The sequence below is a fragment of the Solanum pennellii genome, chromosome 9 (genome assembly GCF_001406875.1).
Source record: "Solanum pennellii chromosome 9, SPENNV200".
NCBI lineage: Eukaryota > Viridiplantae > Streptophyta > Magnoliopsida > Solanales > Solanaceae > Solanum > Solanum pennellii.
Genome location: NC_028645.1, coordinates 64962035 through 64988299, shown reverse-complemented (window position 1 = coordinate 64988299; position 26265 = coordinate 64962035). Strand labels below are relative to the sequence as shown.

The following is a 26265-nucleotide window of genomic DNA, read 5'->3' as shown; positions in this document are numbered from 1 at the left end:
TAGCTCAACAAAAATTTTCAAGGTATTAAGTATTATTATTCTCGATACCATTATTATTTATTGTTGACAGTAACGTATTGATTATCACTCATCAATAAATGGGTGATGATATTTTTCTCTAATTTTAAATTTTTATGTATCATTTAGTTTATAACTATGATACATAATTAATGAAGTAAGTGATATTTTTATAACGACTAGATAGCAAATATTCGATCATGTTGCACTTTTATCCAATTTCCAAACTAATTCAAAACTCATATCGATAACATATTATGAAATAATAAAATAAGCAGATGAATAAAATAGAGAGTGCTTTTTATTTCTCTTGAGTGATAAAATACAATAAAAAATCATTTATTTACAAGGTGGAGACTATTTTTATCTCAAAATTAGAATTTCTAACTCATTTTTTTTACGGAAAAGGCTCAAAAATACCCTTGAACTATCAGAAATAGCTCACATATACCCTTAAACTAAATTTTGGCTCCAAAATACCCTTCTGTTAAAGTATTGGGTCACTTTTACCCTTACTTTTAACAGAGGTGTGTTGAGTGCCACATTAACGCCACGTTGACGCCACATAAGCACCAAACAACCTCACCTCCACATAGACTCATAAAATCTTAATCACTAATTTTTCTGTCTTTTCTCTAATAGATACAATTTTCACTCATTCTTATCTCATAATACGATTCCCTTTCTTTCTCTTATACGATTTTCCTCTCTCATATACAATTTCTCCTAAGGTTTCACAAATTTCCTCTCATGGACGCCATTGAATTGGCTGCCATCTTCAAACCTCCAACTTCAACCTCACTTTCTTCCCTTCCAACCTCTCAACTTCCGCTCTCCTGAAGCATTCAACACCAACAATATCCGCCAATTCTCTCCAAGTCAACTCTTCCTCTGCCATTGGTACTCCAATCGCTAATGATACGAATTACGATTTGAAACTACTAATTACGTGATCAGCTCTTGATTTTAGTACCGGAAACAACTAGCTGTTGCTTCTTCTTTTTTGTTTATGCGATTGAGTTTCATTTGCACAATTACTTACGGATGAGTGATGTTACTGACGGCTATTTCGATGTATTTGATACCATTCGATTACTAAATGCTGAGAAAATTTGTGAAACACTAGGAGAAATCGTATAAGAGAGAGGAAAAATCATATATGAGAAAGAAAGAGGAATCGTATTATGTTTTAGAGAAATAAGAATGAGTCAAAATTGTATCTATTAGAGAAATGAGGGAAAAATAAGTAATTTAGATTTTATGAATCTATGTGGAGGTGAGGTTGTTTGGCACTTATGTGGCATCCATGTGACACTTAACACACCTCTGTCAAAAAGTAAGGATAAAAGTGACCAATACTTTAACAGAAGGGTATTTTTGAGCCAGAATTTAAATTAAGGATATATGTGAGCTAATTCTGATAGTTCAAGATATTTTTTTAGCTTTTTCCGTTTATTTTAAAAGAGAATGTAAGAATAGATTAGTATATAAGCAAAAAGAACCAAATGGGATCGGATCGACGGGAAATATAGCACAAGTCTAAACGGGTCAACCAGCCAAAACCCCAATGGATCCAAAATTGTTCAAACCTTTGATCTAAGTTTTAACACACCTTGAAGCTCTTGTAATGGCGGAATTGTTCGATTTATCTTTCACATATTCCCAGTTTCAATATCAACGATAACACAGGAGCTCCATTAATGGTTCGGTTAAGATCAATTTTGCTTTTTCTTCTGCTCTTTAAGTGTTTCGGGTCAATTATTGCCGAAGAGGAAGATCAAATTGAACAGTTCTCAGAAGCACTCTTGTTGAGGCCATTGCCAGATCGTAAAGTGCTTGCTCATTTTCATTTCGATAGTAAAGTCCCACCAACTCGAACACATGGCAGCCACCACCATCTTTTCCCCAAATCCATTTATCAGCTGGTACACTTTTGGATGCATCAATCTCTTTTTCTTCATTTTCGGTTTCTTAATAATCTTCTTATCTGAAACGATAATGTCAATTTTTAGTTCTGTAGGTATATCTCAGAAAATTAGACTCAATGCTTACTTAGCTGAAACCATAGCACAATGGCAGTAATACGAACTAGTTGGAATTAAGGGTATCATATTTACATTATTTCCCAGTTTTTTTATCAGTATAAATGTGTAGAGATAGGCCTGAGATTTAAGAACTTTTAACTCTAAGGAAGACATAATGTACCTTAAAAGACCAATCATTTAGTATTAGAATGAAATGGGACCAAATGGAGCAGAAGGGATACAGGGCATTCATGTGGCCAGTCCCAACTAGTTAGGGATGGAGACATAACTAATTGATTGGTGGATGATATACTATGAGTGTCTTCTATCTAGATAATTAATATCAAAGATGGGTATCTTTCCGTAACGGATATGATAACTGTTAATCATTGTATACAAATGCAACTTCTGTAGAACAGGGGAATTGTGGTAATTAAGATAGGATGATGAAAAGGAAAGTTGCAATTATGGTTTTAATTGTTTGTCTTTTATTATCCTTAAAAATATTGTGTACTTACCTACCACTAATAAATAGTGAGGTGGCGTGAGTTTTTGTCTGAATGCTTCTTGCATGCTCTAGGTTGTTATTTTTTCTCATTCATGACAAGCAGTTGGTTGCATGAAAACATAACACTCACTGTGTAATTAGGTCCATAAATTTAGAGTTCGAGAAATGGAGCTGTCGTTCACACAAGGTCGCTGGAATTATGCACGCTGGGGTGGATATGATCCCATTTCAAGTAGAAATGCGAAGCCTCCTGGAGTTGAACTCTGGGCTACTTTTGATGTTCCACAACATCAGGTCGACGCTTCGTGGAGAAATTTAACACATGCTCTTTCAGGGCTCTTTTGTGCTTCTATTAACTTCCTAGAGTCATCAACTGCTTATTCTTCTCCTCAATGGAGCTTCAAGTCATTTGCTACAAATATCAGATATGGCACCTTGCCCCGTGAGGCTGTTTGCACAGAGAACCTCACTCCCTGGCTAAAGTTGCTTCCTTGCCGAGACAAAGCTGGACTTTCTGCATTGATGGACAGACCTTCTATCTACAGAGGATTTTATCACTCTCAGAGGTTGCATTTAATCTCAAATGAATTTGATCTAGCTGCAGAAAGTTCTGGAATGGTGCTTGAACAGACACTTACTGTTGTTCTCCAACCGGTTACTTTAGGAAGTGGCATGACATCATCTGTTGGCTCAATACAGCAGCCAAGTTGGTCACTGAGCACATTGTTTGGACGGAAAGTTAGTGGAAGGTGTGTTCTTTCAAATGCTAGTAATGTGTATGTCCAATTAGAGCCGGATTTGGTGTCTGAATTGAAGGCTACTTCAGAGACGCAACAGCAATCTGATGTTGGGAATTTGATATCTGAAGCTTGGAGTGACATGAGCTTTGAAATGTCTGAGTCCGCAGTCAGGGTAATTAAAGAAGCTAATGGCTTTCTGAAGGAGTCATCCCTTCTATATGAATTTGCTCTAGAAAATTATAGTGATTCAAGGCCATTCGACTTGGAGTTCAGGTGGAAGCGTCCCGTGACATGGTCATCTCAACTGGCACCCTTGCAGGCTCGCAGGTTCCTTATGGGAAGTGGGAATGAAAGGGGTGCCATAGCCATCTCCTTGAAGTCTGTAGGTATAAGTGAGTATGCAAAATCTTCTGTCAACGAGGAAGGAAGATGCTTGTTACGTGTTGATGTATTCCAAGTTGTGCCTTGGTATATCAAGGTTTATTACCATACACTTAAAGTGTTTCTAGATGAACGTCTTCACAGTTTAGCAGATGTTGTAGAAAGGACAAACGTTTCGCCTTCTGAAGACAAGGTTTCCCCTGGGCTAATGGAAATAGCATTGCGGTTGCCATGTGATGTGCACTCGGTGATATTGACATTGGAGTTTGATAAGGTACCTATCCCCTTTTACAGTTTATCTAGAATAAATCCGCTGAAATCTAAGTTTTATTGAGATTGGAGTTTGATTGCCAATATCAAAGAACAGTGGTCAGATAGGACAGCTATCTAATCTTCTCATTATATTTCTTAAGCTCTTCTAAGAACGAGCTATCTAATTATCTCATTTAGGAGTAGTTGTATAGGAGAGAGATTGGTATGTATAGACGTAATCTTTGTGGCCCAAGCAGGTTTCACATGAAAATATTTGTACATGGAGGAGTGACAAGTACCTTATAAGTTGAAAGGATATCAGATGCTGTCAGGTCTTTCTGTCGTCTTCAACTTCTAAACTTCTTTATATCCGCTTGTGTGGTTAGCTTGTAATTTTGTCTGGGCAAGGGATAGGGATGGTTGAAACATAAAGGTGATCTCTTTTATTTCTACTCCTGTATCTATGTGGAACTGAATCTAATGTAACTGGTAGAAAGCAACATGCATATTAACTTCAGTGATAGACTGAAAATCGTTTAACATTACCTTTATTTCTCTGGATTCCTTCACAGGGTTTTCTGCACATCGATGAGTATCCTCCAGATGCTAACCAGGGATTTGACATTCCATCAGCTTTAATCAGGTTTCCTGGGATCAAAACAAAGATGGATTTATTTGAGGATAAATCTGCTTGCAAGTCACCTATCTTATCCAAGCTACAGGTACCAATTGTTAAACAAGTGAAGCTCTGATGTAATATGATATTGTATTGGATATGCATTATATTGAGCATCTGCTTCTTTCCAGGAAGAAAGCCCTGTTCTATGGTACACAGAAGTACTGCTTGTACCCTTGACCACTCCTGATTTTAGCATGCCATACAATGTCATCACGATTACATGCACTGTATTTGCTCTATATTTTGGATCACTGCTTAATGCGTTACGTAGGCGTGTTGATGAGGAGGAAAGGCTTCTGAAAAATAAAGGTAAATTTTCTCTGGTGAAGACTAAGATGCTATAATTCTGAAAATTTAACTGCACATTTCACTGGGATTCTACTGAATGGTGAAAGTAGTCAGTCTCAGTTGGATTTGCATGGATGTATATTTATCTTCACGCAGTCGACTTAATATCTTTAGTTCCAGTAATGAAAGCAAAAGATCTATTACCAACTTGTTGGAATTTGGGCTATTGTATTGTTCAACTTACAGTCTTGGTGTTTCCCAAGAATCGATGCTGATATGTCATCGTAGGGTTAAGGGTGCCATTTGGAGAATCCCTAGTCCTACAGAATCCTAATTTTTCTTAAACTACAAATTATGTAGTAGTTGGATGAAATGGATACGATTAGAATAAAATAAATAGAGAGAATCCTTTTAGCTTTAAGCCTTGCACAGTTAATTTGATGTGGAATTGTAGCTGAGATAAGGTTAAGCTTAAGTTAGCGTTTCAGATATTGATCTTGATACTAGTTTTGTTTAGCAGTTGAATGAAATGGACAAGGATATAGACAGTATTCTTATAGCTAACACCAACTAGCTTGAATGAAGTTGTTTGATATATGATTGGGTAATTAAGTGAGTCTTTCAGATGTTGATCTCGATCTTTCTTTTCTGCGTGCTTACAGCTGCCAAGCCCAGTGGTCCGATAGGCGTGCTACTGTCCAAGTTATCAGCTAAATTGAGAGGAAAACCGTTGGAACCACCGCCCCCATCCTCTTCATCAAAAGTCAGTTATAAGCTGATTCTCAGAGTGATACTGGTGGCTGGTATTGCTGCTGCCTGGCAGTACTTCTATGGATGACCTCCAAATGAAGCTACAGAAAGAAGTTTTGTACTATATGTTACATGATTGCCACGGGACTTAGAGCATAGATTTCATCAATCAAACAAAATCTCCCTTGTTTAGGATTCTGCATTGTATCATCCAAATTAATTGTCAACCACTATGGTCAGTTCCTTTTTTTTTCGTGTCTGATTCCTGCATCGGACATACTCAACTTCATTTGTTATCAGGTACCAGAATTTTCGATCTTGTAACTAAGAAATGTTTCAAAAAGGAAGGTTAGATGTACAAGTTCATACACTTTTGCTCTTCTAAAAGTTGCTTTACCACAAATTTAACTGTACCCTGAATAATGTAGGCATTTAGAAAAGGTAAATGGACATGTTGCCCATCGGAAACTACATTGAACAAGCCATAATCTACTTTGACAAAACTCAAAAAATGCTGTTGCAATTTGAAACTTTTGTGTCAGCAACTACTTTAACCGATTGGCAAGTATTTACAGGTGAGTACAATGGTAACTGTAACTTCAATATACAACTACCTAACTAACACAACTTTGTGTTTGGCCCCAATTATCGTATCCTCTTGAATGGGGTGGTTACAACCATCTCATCATCTCTAAACCTTTTCAGCTTTTCACTAGCTAAATTGCATAAAAGTGGTCTATCAGCGTTTGGGAATTCCACTCGTTCCTCTCTTAAACCTGAAAATACACCAGGAATAACCACGGTGATATGAGAAGAAGAGATAAGAGTACAACAGTTCACATTGAGCTTCCTAATGTGGAACATGAGCTCAAAGATTGAGATAATATTAAGGCACCATTAAGCCAATTCTATAGTAACAAACCTGAATCATATTCATCTGTTCTTGATCTCTTCAACAGACCCGAACCTTCCAAACAAAGCTTCCTTTTTAGGTTCAATGCTACTCCTGCACAAGCAAAGTTGTATAGTCTGTCATTACCTCTTGTGCTTTCCTTGAGTTTCTTGTTACTGAGGGAGTTGGTCTCCTCATGACATTTCTCTCTCTCATCATTGAGATCCTTCTTGCAGAGCAACCCATTTTCAACTAGTGTTGGACTATGTGATCCTGCACAATAACAGAAGAATAGTTTGAAACATGGTTCATATGCAGAGAATGGTGGTGGGAGGTCAATAGGTTAACCACAATAAACAATAAATAGTCCTTAGAAGTCTTCCGTGATATACTGAAGGAATACTACTACTCAATAGCTTCAAAAGCTTGATTCTGCGATATATTATGAGAACAAGCTGCAACAGGGGATCTCAGACTGTAGGGGGAGCAGGTGATCCATCCTTCCAAAACGATATTAATAAATCTTTGAAACCTACTATCTTTTCACCTACTATTCACCAATCAACCTTCAACTGGTTAGGCAGTAGCTAATAGACCTAACGAGAAGTTCTGCAGAAAGACTAGTAGCTGAAAAGCTGATGTGCAGAAAGGCATGCAATTGTGTACTCAGTTTTCCTTTTCATCGCGGGTTCAAGAAATATTCTTTTCTCCTGCCCAAACCAGAGAGCAGGAGATACTTGCAGACTATGCTGGTCGAACTCTTCAAAATGTCAGTGGGTGCATGTCGGATTCTCCAAAAGTAGTATAGTTTTGGAGAATTTGACAGGGGCATGACTTTGAAAGTTAAGAGTCCGCACAAGTTAGCTTGCAGAGTAGGCACACTTAAGAACATCAGCCATTGTGTCAACCGTAATAGCTGGACCAATACATGGATATATAGTCATATTATTTAGTGGATCAATCCATTAATCATAAATTTTATATTATGCAATGAATGGTCGCATAATTGGTTTCCATCCAGAGCTTAGGTAAACCTATTCAAATAAACAAATAAGTCATCTTATGTTTTTGAAGTCACAAATAAGTCCTAACGAAAAACAAGTTGCATAAGTGACATTCCAAGTTTATTATCCCCTCCGCACCCACCAAATCCTCAACCCTCATCCCTTGACCATCCTCGAACCCCCACTTCCCATCACATTCTGCCTACCTAATGTTTGCTAGATAACATAAAAATGCTCATATTCTTGCCTACTTACTAAACACTAGAAAATAGTAAGAAACTCTCTTGTTTTCCTTGTACGAAATAAGTACATTTTCATTCAGACCAAAACACCCAAATTCTTTACACCTAACATAAGAAACCAAATCAAATTGTGACTGCTAAACCGTTTATAGCCATATTAGACCTTCTCCTTGTCCAGTTCTCAGCCTAAAAGAAAACCCAAGATTTTGACTCCATATAACTATCAGAACAAAATTTCACCAACATATTCAACAATTTAAAACGCATCTCTTCACTCAAAAAAGTTAAAGAAACAGTTCAAGATGCTTACTTTTGGAGCCAAGTTTAGAGAGATTTCCTTGAATAATGAGTGGGTGAGTGGAGAAGCCACGAGCAGAGAAGAAGGAAAGTAGTGATTTCCATGTAACAGAAGAAGCAATAAAATCAACCCCTTTACTTATAAAGTGACCATTTATCTTCAATGTTAATGGGTCAAGCCCAAAAATGCGTGCAATGTAACCAAGATCAAGTCTTTCTTCTTCCCAAACCATGATTGATATTACCATATTTGATACTAAAGGACACAGTAGCTTGATTCCAATCTGCTTATTACTATCCCCTTCCATCTTTCTACCAAAAATTTCTGGGTAGGACTCTACGTTTAATAGCGTAGTGAGTCACTTTCTTCTTACAACTTCTTAACGGACTTCTGGAACTCTCTCTAACTTTTTATTCTTTAATTTGTTAACCCCAATCGAGTTACTTGAGAAAATTAAGGAAAAGGTATCAAATAAGTCTCGTTTTTGTTTTTGGTGATAGATTGATCAACAGTTGATCAAATTTTCTTTTAAAATGTAATTAACTAATCATGGGATCAAATTAATATTTTTACTAATTTTTTATAAAATACAAAAAAATACATTTTTATAATTCAAACCAAATCATTTAAAAAAAAAAAACTTTTCATCTTCCTTCCTCTCTTCTTTTCTTCCTCCCTTGAGATATTGTTCATCTTCTTCCTTAGAAATTTAGAAATCCGTCGTTACTCTTCCTCTGCAGTTGTTACTCTTCCTCTCCAGTCCTCCATTACTCTCTCATTTTTCTGAACAGTAATCATGTTCGACTAGAAATGAGTAAGTTATTTTTTGAAATACTTTACACTTTTCGAATTTTTTTTCTTGAATTAATGAACAATAAAATGTTTTGTAGGTGTAAAAAAAGAATAATAGACCTAATGGTGTGTATTATTTATCATTTTTGAAAGAAAATCAACCAACTCAAAAAATCCTTATTTTGATAAAATGTATCTGTAATGTTATCATTCAGTAAAAAGTCATGTTTTTTGTTGTTCTTTTCTTTGGCCATTTTGTTGATATGATTTTAGAAATATAGTGTTGTTCAGGCGTCCAAAATATATTTAGCGTATGTTGCCATATTTTAGTGATTTGTTGGTCATCTGTTGCCATATAAGATTCAAATGTTGCAATAATCTATACAGATGTGTCAAAATATGATGCATCTGTTGCTACATAAGATGTATATGTTACGCAACAACAGGTACATATGTGGCAACATAATGTTAATTTATCGCAACAGACTATCCATCGGTTGCAACATACTGCTATTATTATTTTATATTGAATTGTAAAATCTCAATATTTTTTTATTTACCTTGTAGATGAAATGATACAAGAAGCTTCATCCATGGCAACAACTCAATCTTCTAACATGAAATGCTCTTTTTGTCTATGCGAAGAATATGAGCAGCAACATGATTATTTTATTAGTCGTGTTAAAAAACTCATTGATATTTTTAAGGAAATATCTCATAATATTGATGTGCAAAGATCCAAGAAGACTTCACATCCTTTGAAATGTAGGAGGTTGAAAAAATCTATTTCTCAAACACTTTCTATGATTATTGAGAAGAAAGAAAAGGAGAAGAAGGCAAAGCATGAGAAGGAGAAAGAGGAGAAGGAAAAGGAGAAGAATGCAAAGGAGGAGAAGGAGAAGAAGACAAAGGAGGAGAAGGAGAGGAAGAAGAAGGAAAACGAAGAGAAGGAGAAGGGGAAGAAGGCAAAACAGGAGAAGGAGAAGGAGAAGAAGGCAAAATAGGAGAAGAAGAAGGAGAAGGAGAAGAAAAAGAAGGCAAAGGAGATGGAGAAGCAGAAGGAGAAATAGAAGGAGAAGGTGAAGCAGAAAGAAAAAGCGAAAGCAAAAAAGAAAGGGAAGAAAGTTGAAGTTGTCAGTTGTGATGTGAAGCGACAATATCCATTTGAAGGTTTTAACATTGACGACGAGGGTCCAACTGAACTAATGTCATCCTTCTCGCACTGGATAAATGAGGGTCTTTACAAGCATCATGCAAAAAAGTAAGTAAAGTAAGGTCGTTCAACTATTATTAGAATTTCTTCTTGTTGTCCAATAAATAATGATTTATAATGATTACACAATTGCAGAGGAAACAAGGAGGATAACTACTTAGTCAATTGCTCAAAACTTGAATTTGACCAACTTGATTTAGTAGTTGCATTTTCAATGAATAAGGAATGGTTCTACGTAATGTCTCAACCCAATAGGTGCTGGAATGATGAGGTAAATCCATGCCCACTTTTATATGTATTGTTTAGTACATGAATATATACAATTAAATTGATACACTTGTTTCATCTATGTGCGCAGTATGTGGATGTCATATTTTACTATTTGCGAAAGAAGTCGAAGCAGCAGATTCATTGTAAATATCAATATACCATCACTAGTTGTTTTTTTCAAAACATACATTGACAATTCTAGTGAATATGAGGATGAAATCATTGACATAATGAAAGGGTATGCTATACCTTCTGGAATGCCTTGGCACTTGACGGATGATGTTTACGTCCCTGTAAATAGTAATGCAAAATTCCATTGGGTCTTGGCAGTCGTTACATTGAAGTAACGGTGCATAAAAGTGTATGATTTCATGTCCTCAAATAGGTCTAATAGAAAACTATCCTCCGAAATTTAAAAGATGGCGACAATGTTGCCAAAGTACCTTGAGTTGAGTGGACTTTTTGAGCAAAATAAGGGAACCAACTGGTCAGTTCTTAAATGTTACAAGGAGAGAACAAATCTCACCCATTTAAATCCAGTCATGTTACTGGTATTGCCCAACAAGAAAGCAGTTTTCTGTAAGTATCACAATATTATTTTGTCTTACGACTATCGAAATGTGATGTTATTATATTTTCTGATTGATGATATACCATGCAGAGATTGTGGAATTTTTGTTGCTGCATACGCTGAGTATTTGAGTGATAAATTATAAGTACCATCATGCGGAAGTAGTACTGACACCCTTCGCTTGAGATATGTTTCATTCCTATGGAATTATGGGATTGTAAAGGCTCGAAATGGTTATGTTAGTGACAATGAAGAACCAGAGATGCGTAGAACTAAAAAAAAAAGGTAAGATCGATGAAAATGTTGTGTTTACAACCATATTAATTAGATAGGTGGTTATATATTAAATTTTTTTTATGATTATTTCGATTTTGTTTAAACAAATGTCAATAATGATGGAAAGGATCAAAATTATATGTGGCAACAAAGCGAATCATCTGTAGCAACAGATAGTATATGCGTCGCAACATATGTAATTTCTGTAGTAATAAACACGACAAAATTATGTGTGGCAACAGACCGTATATATGTAGCAACATATAGTCCATATGTGGCAACATATGTCACAGTTTGAATTGTCCTAATTAAAAAAAAATTAAACGACTTTAATTTTATATTTTCCTCTCCCCTCTCTCCTCCTCTCTCCTCTCTTCTATAAATGTGTCGTTTCGTATTCCAAGATTTATTTATTTATACTTTGCCAGTACAGTACACTTCTCCTTCTCTTCTCTTCTCTTCTTCTCTTCTCTTCTCTTCCTTCTTTCACAGATCATCTTCTACAGCAAAGGCGGTGTTGTGTTTTCCTCATAATTTCTACTTTATCGTTGATAAATATCTTATCAGGTAATATTTAATTAGGGTTTGAAATGCATTTGCTTGCTTATCTCCTTATTGCCCTGTTTTGACTTGTGGTTGTAGCTCATTTTGGGGCTTTCAATATTTTATTTTTGTGGTTGCAGATTCAAATATAATGGCTTCTGTCAAAAGAAAACTTGATATTGATACATCTGACCGAACAAAGATCTAGAAGAAGGCTACGTCTAAAATCGCTAGGAAGAGGAACGAAAATACTACACTTTTAGAAAATCTTGCAACTGAACCAGTTTCTTCTTCTCAAGCAGAAGTAGAATTTTGTCAAAAGGAATATGAACAAAGACAAGTAGTGGAGGAAGAGGATGAAAAACAAGAAGAAGTTGAGGAACAAGGAAAAATACATTAAGTTCAGGAAGAAGAAGGGGAAAATACATAAGTAGTAGTTGTGGTACAACAAGAAAAATAAATGAAGTCCATGAAGAAGAACAAGAACTTCATGAAGAGTTCAATGCTAATGGTGATGATGAGATTAAAATCATCAATGCAGTCACTTTCCCTGTGCATCTGCAGCCTGATGCTAATGGTGGCAACATTATTAGGTCAGTCTTGGGAAGACCTTTCGTCAAATTCAGGGATATCCTCAAGAGAAATCAATTGGAAGATTTTTTCAGAAATAGCTGTTTTGGTCTTTTTCTTGATTTACCCATTGATTCACTTCCACGTTTTCAAATGACCATCGTGTATGAACTTCTGAAAAGAAGGTTCATTTTTAAAAATCCCAATAAGAAGGATGCGATTCTAATTAATTATTGTGGCATGCTAGTTTTCTTTGGCATAAGAGATTTGCCATAGTTACAGGGCTAAAATGTCATCCTCCTGTTGAGCCCATCGCTGAATACATTTTTAAAACAGAAGCACGAAGAAAGAAAGTAGTTAAAGAAGTAAAAGAAGCAGGACAATAGTCACTGCCAACTGAGGAGCAGGACTCGATGTCCATTGTTGGCAAAAACTTTAAAATTTTTGACTTATTAAGTTTGTTGGAACGGGAGGATACAACAAGGAAGCACAAGGAGTCATTGTGCTTACTTTGGTTTACACATAATATACTTTTGCCGAAGGATTTAGGAAACAACATACTTTTAAAGTATGTCAATTTCTGTCAGGATATTGAAGCTTTCAAGAACTATCCGTGGGGTCATGAGAGCTTTCATCTAACCGTCGACTACATGTTGAGGCCTTTAGGAGAAAAGACCAGTAACTTGTTTGGGTTTCCATGGGCTTTCATGGTAAAACTGAATGTTTTTAATCTTTTTATATTATATTAAGTAATAATGTAACATTTGATCATTAACAGGTTTTCTTTTTTTACAGGCCTGGGTATTTGAAACCATTCCTTATTTGACCCATCAAGTAATTGCAGAAAAAGAGAGATCATCCCCAAGGATGATGAGATGGTTGATGGTAAGAAAAAAAAACTACCAAAGAAGGGCATATTCCAGATCTTTTTAACCCTCCTTTTGATGCAGTAAGTTATTATTAGTATATTACAGGCATATGTTGCTACATTTGTGTCACATGTTGCTATAGATAATTCATCTGTTGCTACATGTGACACAAATGTTACCACAAACGAATCATGTGTTGGGACATGTGCCACAAATGTTGCTACAGATGAATTATCTGTTGCGGCATGTGCCAGAAATGTTGCTACAAACGAGTCATGTGTTGCGACATGTGACACATGTTGCTACGAATGATTCATCTGTAGCAATATTTGTGGCACATGTCGCAACACATGATTCGTTTGTAGCAACATTTGTGTCACATATTTCTACAAACGAGTCATGTGTTGCAACATGTGACACATGTTGCTACAGATGATTCATGTGTAGCAACATTTGTTACACATGTTTCCACAGACAATTCATCTGTAGCAATAGATAATTCTTACTAATGACTCATTTTTATAATTTTAGGTAGTCCATCCATGGATTATCCCAACAGAAGAGGAATTGCAAATGCCATATCTAATAACTCTAGGTAGGTTGAAACCATTTTTGATCCTATTGTGGATAGAGTTAAAATGGTGTTGACTGCAGCAACAACCATCAAAAGAGAGAGAGTTCCCGATGAAGTCATTAATGAATTAGTTGTTTTTGATGGTACTACTGCTGATGATGGTGCTGGTGTTGATGATGGTGCTGGTGGTGGTGATGGTGGTGTTGCTGGTGCAGGACAACACGAATGGGCTACCTCTTGTAGACGATGTTGTTATTTTCTCTGTGAGAAGTTTAAGAAAAATGATGAAGATTCTATCATGTATTACAAAAACTGAGTGAAGCTGTCAATGAATTAAAAAACAAGAGGGGTGTGAAGGGCATTGTATCAAAGAATATGCGACATGCATATAATCCAAAGGCCAAGTGGAGAAAAGAATCATTTGCCAAGACAATGCAAAATTTGAAGAGGAAGATGTTTGGAGAAATTCCAAGGGCCGTAATGGAGGAAGTGGTGACAGAGTATAAAAAGTTGAATATTTATACGCGCCCTCTGTTGTTGAAAAAGAAGTGGTGACAAAATTGCATCCACCCAATTCACTGTTATGTGACAATCTAATTGAAACAGATGCAATATATTTGGGCTTATGGGATAATATCTCAAAGCTTAAAGCCTTGACATTATGCTTGTAATTAAAGACAATTTTTAATTTTTCAATTATGTTATTTTATTTTATCTTAAAGCCAATGTAATCAAAGACAATGTTTATTTTATCAATTTGTCTGTCACAATATTTGACATATGTCGCTACAGATTATTACCCTATAGCAACATTTGTTACATATGTTGCTACAGATGATTATATGTACCAACATTTGAGCCATATGTTGCTACAGATGATTATATGTAGCAACATTTGAGTCATATGTTGCTACAACTGATGCGTATATCACAACATTCGTCCGTCACAACATGTGACATATGTTGCAACATATTATCTGTAGTAACATTTGAATCATATGTTGCTATAGGTAATTATATTTGAGTTAGATGTTGCTACATATGATTATATGTAGCAATATTCGAGTCATATGTTTCTACAGATGATTTTATGTAGCAACATTTGAGTCATATGTTAATACATTTTATTATATGTAGCAACATTTGATTCATATGTTTCTACAGATTATTTTATGAAGCAACATTTGAGCTATATGTTGCTACAGCTGATACGTATATCGCAACATTCGTCCGTCACGACATGTGGCATATGTTGCTACAGATGATTCGCATGTAGCAACATTTGTTGCATATGTTGCCACTGATAATTATATGTAGCAACATGTGAATCATATGTTGCTATGAATGATTATATGTAGCAACATTTGAGTCATATGTTGCTACAGCTGAAGCGTATATCGCAACATTCGTCCGTCACGACTACATAATAATTTGTTGTTTGATTAGGAGTGCAAAACTACGTATATTTAATTCCACAACTATGATAATTGTATTGGTTGTACACAACTACACAATAATTTTGTATCCTCTACAAAATTCTTCTTGGTAATGCTTAAAAATACAAGGAAAAAAAAACAATGAACACCAACATTAGCTTCCAGATGCTACAACATTTGATCTTTTTCTTCTCTTTCATCCCCATTTGATACTTCTTTTGATATGACTTTCGTCAACAGTGTCCAACTCTTTAATTTTGTTCGCCAATCGAAGAATAACGAACTTGGATCGTATCATCTTCACGATCCCTCCATCTAAAGAAGTTGCATGAATTCTCCTAAAATATCACAAAGAAATAAATTTTAATTAAAAAAAATAAAGAGATATGAAATCTCCAAATATTTTAGAAATAAACATACATACATGATAATGGGACAAGACCAAAATCTGCAACCTGAATTGTCTTTTGACCATGAAGTTTGCATTGAAAGTAGATCTCCATGTTTGCAATACATTTAACATTCAACATCGTATCATTTTCATCATCACAAATTCGACTTAGTATAGCATTTGACATCATACCATGGGAGTACTGAAATTTGGTTTAACCAACGGCTAATCAAATATAGAATAATGTGACTAACAGAAAATCAAATAAGATCATTACTTTTAATGTGAAGCGACAGGTCCTATAGGAGATAGGACATCCCAGGAGAGAGAGAGAGAGAGAGTGAAAAAGGTGCCAAAACTGTAGCGGCAAAGATGAAAAATTTGAAAACCCTATTCTTGAAATGAAAATGAAAAAGTATTCTAGAATGGGTTGGGCCTATTTTACTTTTTGTTAAACAGAATGGGCTTTGCCTATCATTGGACCACTTTTAAAAAAGAGTCATTTGTTATAATTATATGTTGCAACAGTTTCGTTATATGTTGCGAATTCAACAACAGAAACTACATATGTTGGTACAGATGAAAAATCAAAGAGACACTAATAGACGATTTGATCGATTTACGAAAGGTAAAATGGAAATTTGAACCAAATTTTAGTGATTTAGAGCATAAATAATCAATAATAATAAGGTATAACATTTGGAACAACGATTTAGAAGGGTGTTATATGACTATCATATGGATTTACTAGGACAATGTATGATGAACCAGTGAGATGATTGTCTTTATAAATATAATTGCTATAATCTAATGGAGATTGTTGTTAACGACCATAATTTGTTACTTAGAATGTTGTAAGACTATATATTGGTGTTACATATCGAATTACGTGACAATTTAATTTAATTAAGCCCCAAAAGAGTCATTTGTTATAATTATATGTTGCAATAGTTTCGTTATATGTTGCGAATTTAACTGCATATGTTGGTACAGATGAAAAATCAAGGAGACACTAATAGACGATTTGATCGATTTACGAAAGGTAAAATGGAAATTTGAACCAAATTTTAGTGATTTAGAATAAAATTAATCAATAATAATAAGGTATAACATTTGGAACAACGATTTAGAAGGGTGTTATATAACTATCATATGGATTTACTAGGACAATGTATGATGAACTTGTGAGATGATTGTCTTTATAAATGTAATTGCTATAATTTAATGGAGAGTGTTGTTAACGACCATAATTTGTTACTTAGACATGTTGTAGGACTATATATTGATGTTACATATTGAATTACGTGACAATTTAATTGAATTAAGCCTCAAAAGAGTCATTTATTATAATTATATGTTGCAACAATTTCGTTATATGTTGCAAATTTAACAACAGAAACTGCATATGTTGCTACAGATGAAAAATCAAGGAGACACTAATAGACGATTCAATCGATTTAGGAAAGGAAAAATAGAAATTTGAACCAAAATTTAGTGATTTAGAACATAAATAATCAATAATAATAAGGTAACGGAGAGTGTTGTGTATGACCATAATTTGTTATATCATAATTCGAAAATCAGTACAAAACAAGTGAAGACAACATTTTTACCATATGTAATATAATATGTTGCCACATATATAATTTCAAAATAAATACAAAAAATAATAAAATCAACATCGTCTTCAACACAGATTAAATTAAATTATTCCCACACAGTAGTATGCGGAAGAAATTTAACTAGATAATCTAGTTCTAAATCACAAATACATAATTCACAACGAATATTGTCTTCATCGTCACTTCCTCTGGGCCAACCAAACTGCGGGCATTTTGTTGGGGTTGATGCACAGTGCAACAAATGGGTCTTACACCCAAAATATTAGGTTCTTGCACCCACATTCGATTTAAAATGCACCGTAAATGGTGTTGACATCTTCTCACTATTACTGGCATGGGTTTTTTCATGTAGGCAATGTACATCAAGCCTTATCTCATGGAAATACCGCCTTCAAAGATTAAAATTACGGCAAACACATACTCTGCACCACGGTGGACACCTTCTGCTTCTTTTTTAATCATTCTCAGTGCGGTTGGATCATTACGATTGAAAAAATCAAACTATAAAAGAAACAATATATTAAGATTACAAAATAAATTGATGCAAGGTGAAAAAGAACTTACCACGCATTTTCTGTATAAGGCTTCTAAGTTCTCCGATGCTATGCAAGTATTCATGAAAGACACGATATGTTGATTCGTCGTCCATGTAGGTTCAGTAGGAAAGCTAGACAATGTAACCTTCTGAGATACAAAACGTTCATTACCAACCTCATTGGAAAACCTAGACATAATTTAACACTAACTAAATCTTCTAGAGAGTAGGAAACAACCCTTTCAACGATAAGAATTACTTGTTAACTCGAGAGGGATTCGAAGAGGTTTAAACTAGTTGAAGCCATTTTTGAGAATGAAGAAGAAGAGAAGATAACTTTTGACTTATTTTTCCCTTCTTGTGTTCTTATAAAGACCAACAATTTCGAAATGTTGCAAGACATGACGTTTCAACAGAGTAAACTGAAGAGTCGTAATTATTAAACAAAAGGTATTATCTAATAGCATACTCCCACGTAATCATAAGTAAAAAGTATATTGGGACAGATGATTATACGTAGCAACATTTGAGTCATATGTTGCTACATCTGATTCGGTTGTAGCAACATTTGTACATATGTTGCCACATCTAATATATCTAAAAGCACTCTCCCACGTAATCATTATTTAAAAGTTTTTGTTGCTATGAATGATTATATGTAGCAACATTTGAGTAATATGTTGCTACAGATGATTATATGTAGCAACATTCGTCCGTCACAACATGTGACATATGTTACGACATCTATTAGTCTGTAGCAACACTGTTGCATATGTTGCCACATCTAATATATCTAAAATCACTCTCCCATGTAATCATTATTTAAAAGTATATGTAGCTACAGATTATTATACGTAGAAACGTTTGAGTCATATGTTGCTAAAGATGATTATATGTAGCAATATTCGTCCGTCACAACATGTGGCATATGTTTTAACAACTGATTCATCTGTAACAACATTTATTGTATATGTTGCCACATCTAATATATCTAAAAGCACGCTCCCACGTAATCATTATTTAAAAGTATATGTTGCTACAGATGATTATATGTAGCAATATTTGAGTCAAATGTTGCTACAGCTGATGCGTATATCGCAATATTTATCCGTCACAACATTTGAGTCATATGTTGCTACAGATGATTATCTGTAGCAATATTTGAGTCAGAAGTTGCTACATATGATCATCTGTGGCAACATGTACTTTTAAATAATGATTACATAAAAGTGTGCTTTTAGATATATTATATGTGACAACATATGCAACAAATGTTGCTACAGGCGAATCACAACATGTGGCATATGTTGCTACAAATGATTCGTCTGTAGCAACGTTTGTTGCATATGTTTCCACATCTAGTATATCCTATAGCAACATTTGACATGTGTTGACACAGAAACAAAGAAGAGCAACAAATCACGCATTGGGGCATTTGTAAATAAGATTATATAATAGAGATCATCCTCAAATAAGAAAGAACATTCATTAAAATTCAACAACACAACACTTAACACTTCTTATGGGGCATTTTGATTTGGGCATGTAGTTTTTTGTGGCCAAGGCCCCTACATACTGAACACTTATTTTTTCTTGTTGGAAATGATTCACCACTCTACGCCGTCTCTTGTATGTCCTTCTTCTGGGTTTACTTGGATCAACATGTGGAGGAGGTATTTCTCTATATGATATCCAAAGGGACAATCCAAGAATCTTCAGTTGGCACCATGTGAATTTCCTGACAATATGCCATTATGTATTTTTCCACTGAATAATATGGAGAGGAGTACAAGTAAATCTGATTTCCAAAATCATCACCATGTTGGGATCAAATCGCTGCCATGGCATGTGGACAAGGTATTTTGTCCTAATAAAAAATTCTACAAGTACAAGTTCTTCTTTGTAGATCCACATTAGCAACATCTCCATGACCAGTGACACTGAATTTGTAGTTAGTTATTTGATGGGCCAACAACTTGTTGCCCGCGTTGACATACTCTGATAAGTCTTTTTCAATTGAAGGAACAAATCTATTTACGGAGTGTACCAGTTCCATACGCCTCTGGTGAAATAACAATGCAAATCTCCTATTTATTTCATCAAATAGAGCGACAATGAAAGTTCTCTTTCAACATCAAACATAGCATTCACCGTTCTGCGATGTTTGACATCAAAATGTTATATCTACACAACAACAAATAAAAATCAAACAAAACACATAAAGTAAAAATAAACTCAATTGATATGTACCTATTTCCCGGGCAAAATGCCCTACTCCATGTGTGAAATCTAATACATCCAAGAGCTTCAGCGGCCTTTGGTACCAAATCTTTTATTTGATTGAAATGGTCATTGAACTCACATATATCATACGCCTTTGCTTCTTTATAAAAATGGGATATTACCTTTGAATTTTGAAAGTTATTTCGAATAGTTTCTCCAAGGTGTCTCATGCAACAACCATAATGAGATGCAGGGTAGATTCTTGAAACCATCTTTCGAATACTTGGATGCCTATAAGAGATAATGCACAAATCATCAGTATCATCTACAAAGCTTCTCATATTTTGAAAAAAATTATTCATATGAGGCATCACATTCCTTGTCCACGACACAGAAACCACTGGAAATACATGATTCTCGGCATCTTGTGTCACCGCCTATAGCAGAACTCCTCCATACTTGCTCCTTATAAATGTGCTATCAACGGCTATTACTCTTTTTATTTCTTGAAAACCAATTATCCAAGCAGCATATGATACAAAGAAGTACTGGAACCTCCCATTTTCATCGAGTGACAATGCCGTCTTTCTTCCTGGATTTGCAACTTCAAGCATATATTGGTATGCATTAAGAACTGCGTACCCGTGCTCATGTGTTCCCCTAACATTAGACTTAGCATGCTCCATGCCCTTATAAATCTTCTAATAGCTTACCTTACAACCTAATTCTGTGCGGAGTTGATTTGACATGTCTCTTGTGGATGAGCCTTTACCATTGGGATACCTATTTTCAAAGTAATTACCTATGACTTTTGCCATGACGTGAGGATTATGACTTGTAAGATGCTCCGAACCACACGTATGGTACTTTCCATAGATTCTAATGGCAAACCTTTCACTACTTGTGAATTTCACTTCCCTCAACCAACAATTGCAATATGGATATGAATATTTAAAGGAAAACACTTCACGAGAATTGATCACCTTTTTCAGTCTAAAATCTTATTTCAAGCAAGCAATTTTCAATGAATTTGCCAGTTCTTGCTTGTTCTTGAATGTTATTCTCTTATTAAATTCTGTTTCATAATCTCTAACATTATTCACACGTGAAGTTTGAGAAGCACATGGATTGTTGTAGCCAACTATAGGTGTGGGAGGAATCTTGCTCTCAAGGTCCGACCCTTCAGCTTGAGCTTCACCTTCACCTTCACCTTCACCTATTCCAATTTCATCATCAGAATTATTCATGTCCGCAGGATGAAATTCATCATTAGACATATCTTGTTGGCCTTGGTCTACATTATGATCCTCCTCGATAGGAGTTTCTTCCACGTAGACTCTTAATATTGGCGGTTTCTCTGTTCCTCCCAAATAAACATTCAAAGTAGATTGATCAGTTATTCTAAAAGATAAAACCTTCTCATTATGAAAAAAATGGGGAATGTAACTCATGACAAGATCTTGCGGTTTACAATTGTATCCAAACTTTTGCACTACTAAATTAAAGAACTCATCATACAAAATGTTTCTTTCGACATACATTCCTACTGAACCGGCTTCTCATTTTTTACTATCCTCCCAACGCCATATGAATCGATTTTTCATCTCGACCCATTCACCACAACAATCAATTCCTACAAATAATGACATTGTACCTGAAAATAATTAAAAAAATAATTACTAATTATGAAGAATAAGCATATGTAGCAACATATGACTATTCTGTGGCGATATTTGAGTCATATGTTGCTACATATGACTGTTCTGTTGTGAAAAATAAATCACATGTTGCTACCTATTTTAGTTATATAATATATAGCAACATATGACTATTCTGTTGCGAGATGTAAGTCATATGTTGCTACATATGACTGTTCTGTTGTGAAAAATAAATCACATGTTGATACATTTTTTAAGTATATCATATGTAGCAACATATGACTATTCTGTGGCGATATTTGAGTCATATGTTGCTACATATGACTGTTCTCTTGTGAAAAATAAATCACATGTTGATACATTTTTTAAGTATATCATATGTAGCAACATATGACTATTCTGTGGCGATATTTGAGTCATATGTTGCTACATATGACTGTTCTCTTGTGAAAAATAAATCACATGTTGATACATTTTTTAAGTATATCATATGTAGCAACATATGACTATTCTGTGGCGATATTTGAGTCATATGTTGCTACATATGACTGTTCTCTTGTGAAAAATAAATCACATGTTGATACATTTTTTAAGTATATCATATGTAGCAACATATGACTATTCTGTGGCGATATTTGAGTCATATGTTGCTACATATGACTGTTCTCTTGTGAAAAATAAATCACATGTTGATACATTTTTTAAGTATATCATATGTAGCAACATATGACTATTCTGTGGCGATATTTGAGTCATATGTTGCTACATATGACTGTTCTCTTGTGAAAAATAAATCACATGTTGATACATTTTTTAAGTATATCATATGTAGCAACATATGACTATTCTGTGGCGATATTTGAGTCATATGTTGCTACATATGACTGTTCTCTTGTGAAAAATAAATCACATGTTGATACATTTTTTAAGTATATCATATGTAGCAACATATGACTATTCTGTGGCGATATTTGAGTCATATGTTGCTACATATGACTGTTCTCTTGTGAAAAATAAATCACATGTTGATACATTTTTTAAGTATATCATATGTAGCAACATATGACTATTCTGTGGCGATATTTGAGTCATATGTTGCTACATATGACTGTTCTCTTGTGAAAAATAAATCACATGTTGATACATTTTTTAAGTATATCATATGTAGCAACATATGACTATTCTGTGGCGATATTTGAGTCATATGTTGCTACATATGACTGTTCTCTTGTGAAAAATAAATCACATGTTGATACATTTTTTAAGTATATCATATGTAGCAACATATGACTATTCTGTGGCGATATTTGAGTCATATGTTGCTACATATGACTGTTCTCTTGTGAAAAATAAATCACATGTTGATACATTTTTTAAGTATATCATATGTAGCAACATATGACTATTCTGTGGCGATATTTGAGTCATATGTTGCTACATATGACTGTTCTCTTGTGAAAAATAAATCACATGTTGATACATTTTTTAAGTATATCATATGTAGCAACATATGACTATTCTGTGGCGATATTTGAGTCATATGTTGCTACATATGACTGTTCTCTTGTGAAAAATAAATCACATGTTGATACATTTTTTAAGTATATCATATGTAGCAACATATGACTATTCTGTGGCGATATTTGAGTCATATGTTGCTACATATGACTGTTCTCTTGTGAAAAATAAATCACATGTTGATACATTTTTTAAGTATATCATATGTAGCAACATATGACTATTCTGTGGCGATATTTGAGTCATATGTTGCTACATATGACTGTTCTCTTGTGAAAAATAAATCACATGTTGATACATTTTTTAAGTATATCATATGTAGCAACATATGACTATTCTGTGGCGATATTTGAGTCATATGTTGCTACATATGACTGTTCTCTTGTGAAAAATAAATCACATGTTGATACATTTTTTAAGTATATCATATGTAGCAACATATGACTATTCTGTGGCGATATTTGAGTCATATGTTGCTACATATGACTGTTCTCTTGTGAAAAATAAATCACATGTTGCTACCTATTTTAGTTATATAATATATAGCAACATATGACTATTCTGTTGCGAGATGTAAGTCATATGTTGCTACATATGACTGTTCTGTTGTGAAAAATAAATCACATGTTGATACATTTTTTAAGTATATCATATGTAGCAACATATGACTATTCTGTTGTGAGATTAAGTTATATGTTGCTACATATGACTGTTCTGTTGTGAAAATATATCACATGTTTCTATATATGACTATTCTGTTGCGAGATGTAAGTCATATGTTGCTACATATGACTGTTTTGTTGTGAAAATAAATCATATGTTGCTACATATGACTATAATATGGTATAATAGTCAACTATTGCAACATATATACCAATATATTGGAAACGCGAATGCAAATTATTGAAAAAATTACAGGTACCCAGATCAGATGATAATGAATTGATTTTAAATAACTATTAATTGTACTTACCAGAAACAATGGTGTATAACGCTTATGCAGTAATTCCAATAGAACAAAACAAAATTAGATCCACCAGTTACAGATTAGGTAAAAAACTGATTCAAGAAGAAGAAAGCACAAACACTACCAGCGAAGACCCGCAATGTACGAAAATAATAAGAATAAGAAGAGGAAGATGAAGAGAGCAGGAAGAAAGAAAAGCAAGCAAGCAAAGACGAGAGCAGCAGAAGAAGAAGAGGACGAATACAACGATTGGAGGCGGGGGAAAAAGATTTTATTTCCTCTTTTGGCTCGATATTTTTCCATAAAAATTGGTTAAATTATGTTTGATATAGTCAATTTACTCAAGTTAAACTAACTCACTCTTTTTGAAAAAGAGTGCGTAATAATTTCAAGAGAAAAGACATAAAATTCCTGAACTTGACAATACAACTTACTTTAACATTTTAACTTTACACATAATTATTTATTTTTCTAATCTTATTTCAAGTGAATTTTATATCAACTTAAGATTATAATACCAATCTCATAGTGACAAGTGCATCTCAGGCACCATCTCATCAACGCCACATAAGTGCCACATCAATGTCACCTTGAAAATTATTTAAATTTTGATATTTAAATTCTTCCCTTATTTCTTTTTATTTATTAACAACATTAGAAAAAAACTAGGACAAAATGAAGATTAATCTAATATAAAAAAATTCAAGTTCATCATCATTAATATAAACACTACCATAAATAGTGAATTTCAAACAACAATTTTCAAAACCAACAATTTTCTCTTTTCAATTTTCAAAATTAGTGATTCAAATTTGATTGAAATCTTAAAAAAATGACCCTCTTCTAAAAATCGAAATTGAATGAGTGAAATATCAAACATAAATAAAAAAAAGATGTGGGGTGAAGGGGGGCGGAGTGGGAGGGGGGTTCGTCAAGACAAAAAATGAGAAAAATAGTGGTTGAATGCAGAGAGGTTTGGAGAAGAGAAAGAGGTTGGGTTGTGGGGTTCGAAGAATAAGAGAAGAACAAAAAACGAGACTCATTTATAATTTTTTTCTTTCATTTTTTTGCCAATACACACTTTTATTTTTTTTAATTTTGTCACGTCAACGATTTGAGTGCATTTAAATTCACTTAATAAGAGATTACAGAGTAAAGAATTACGCGTAAAGTTCTAATGCTAAAATAAGTTGTCCTGCTATATTCATGAGTTCTTTTATGTGTTTTTATCTAATTTCAATCTTTTATCTATGTAATAATATTTTTTGTATCATATAGAATATTTACTTTTCTTAATCTGAGTAGTTATTACTTTTTTTTTCAAGTTCTTTATAATGTAAAATATTATTTTTATCATTTTGTCACAAAATCTAATGTATTATTTATAATTGTTATATTAATATTAAATTGGGAAAATGCACAAATATCCCCCAATCTATGCCCGAAATCTCAGACACATTTGTACTTTACTAAGGTCCTTTTACCCCCTCGAACTTATTTTATAAATAATTTTCTTCCTCTTTTCGACTTACGTGACACTATAACTGAAAAAACTATCAACACGAGTTGGGCCCACAAGATAGTGATATGTAAGCCGAAAAGGGGTAGAAAATTATTTATAAAATAAATTCAGAGGAGTAATAGGACCTTAGTATAGCATAAGTGTGTCTGAAATTTCGAGCATAGTTTAGGAAGGTACTTATGCTTTTTCCCTATAAAATTCATTAAATATGTATACTTCTTTTTCTAGTATCATAAAAGTGTGAGCAGTGAAAGTGGTATCAACGTAAAATGTCAATATAATTTAGATTATGAATAATTAAGACTTTTTGATAATGCATTCTTATGCTAGTTTTTGTCTGGTTTTAACTTTGGTAAGGTTTATTCCCTTCCAATCTATCTTTGGTTATTGCACTTGTTTGTTGGTAATTTCTTACTTAATTTCGCAAAATTGTTCTTTTATCCCCCATTCTAAAGAAAATATTGAAGACATTACACCTATATATTTTATAGGCATAAAGTATAAATGTGCCCTTTAGTATAGACTCATTTTATGTTTATGTCTTCTAACTTTGGATATGGACAAATAGACACTTAAACTTGTATAAAGTAAAACAAGTAAACACACGAGTCCTACATGACAATATACACGTAGGACACT

At 34.0% G+C, this 26265-nt stretch overlaps 2 protein-coding genes and 1 pseudogene across 2 annotated transcripts; 2 read left to right on the top strand and 1 right to left on the bottom strand.

The window, feature by feature from the left end:
- The first annotated feature begins 1521 nt into the window (after positions 1-1521).
- LOC107031517 (GPI transamidase component PIG-T) lies at positions 1522-6010 on the top strand. The gene is made up of 5 exons (XM_015232923.2): positions 1522-1943; positions 2692-3945; positions 4496-4645; positions 4731-4911; positions 5553-6010. The coding sequence occupies exons 1-5, from the start codon at positions 1719-1721 to the stop codon at positions 5726-5728; spliced, it is 1986 nt and encodes a 661-aa protein (XP_015088409.1). The 5' UTR covers positions 1522-1718; the 3' UTR covers positions 5729-6010.
- Positions 6011-6130: 120 nt separating this feature from the next.
- LOC107031518 lies at positions 6131-8498 on the bottom strand. The gene is made up of 3 exons (XM_015232924.2): positions 8089-8498; positions 6563-6805; positions 6131-6416 (listed from the first exon to the last, which is right to left on the bottom strand). Exons 1-3 carry the CDS (start codon positions 8381-8383, stop codon positions 6286-6288), a joined length of 669 nt encoding a protein of 222 aa, XP_015088410.1. The 5' UTR covers positions 8384-8498; the 3' UTR covers positions 6131-6285.
- Positions 8499-9671: 1173 nt separating this feature from the next.
- LOC114078650 lies at positions 9672-10394 on the top strand (annotated as a pseudogene).
- Positions 10395-26265: the final 15871 nt, after the last annotated feature.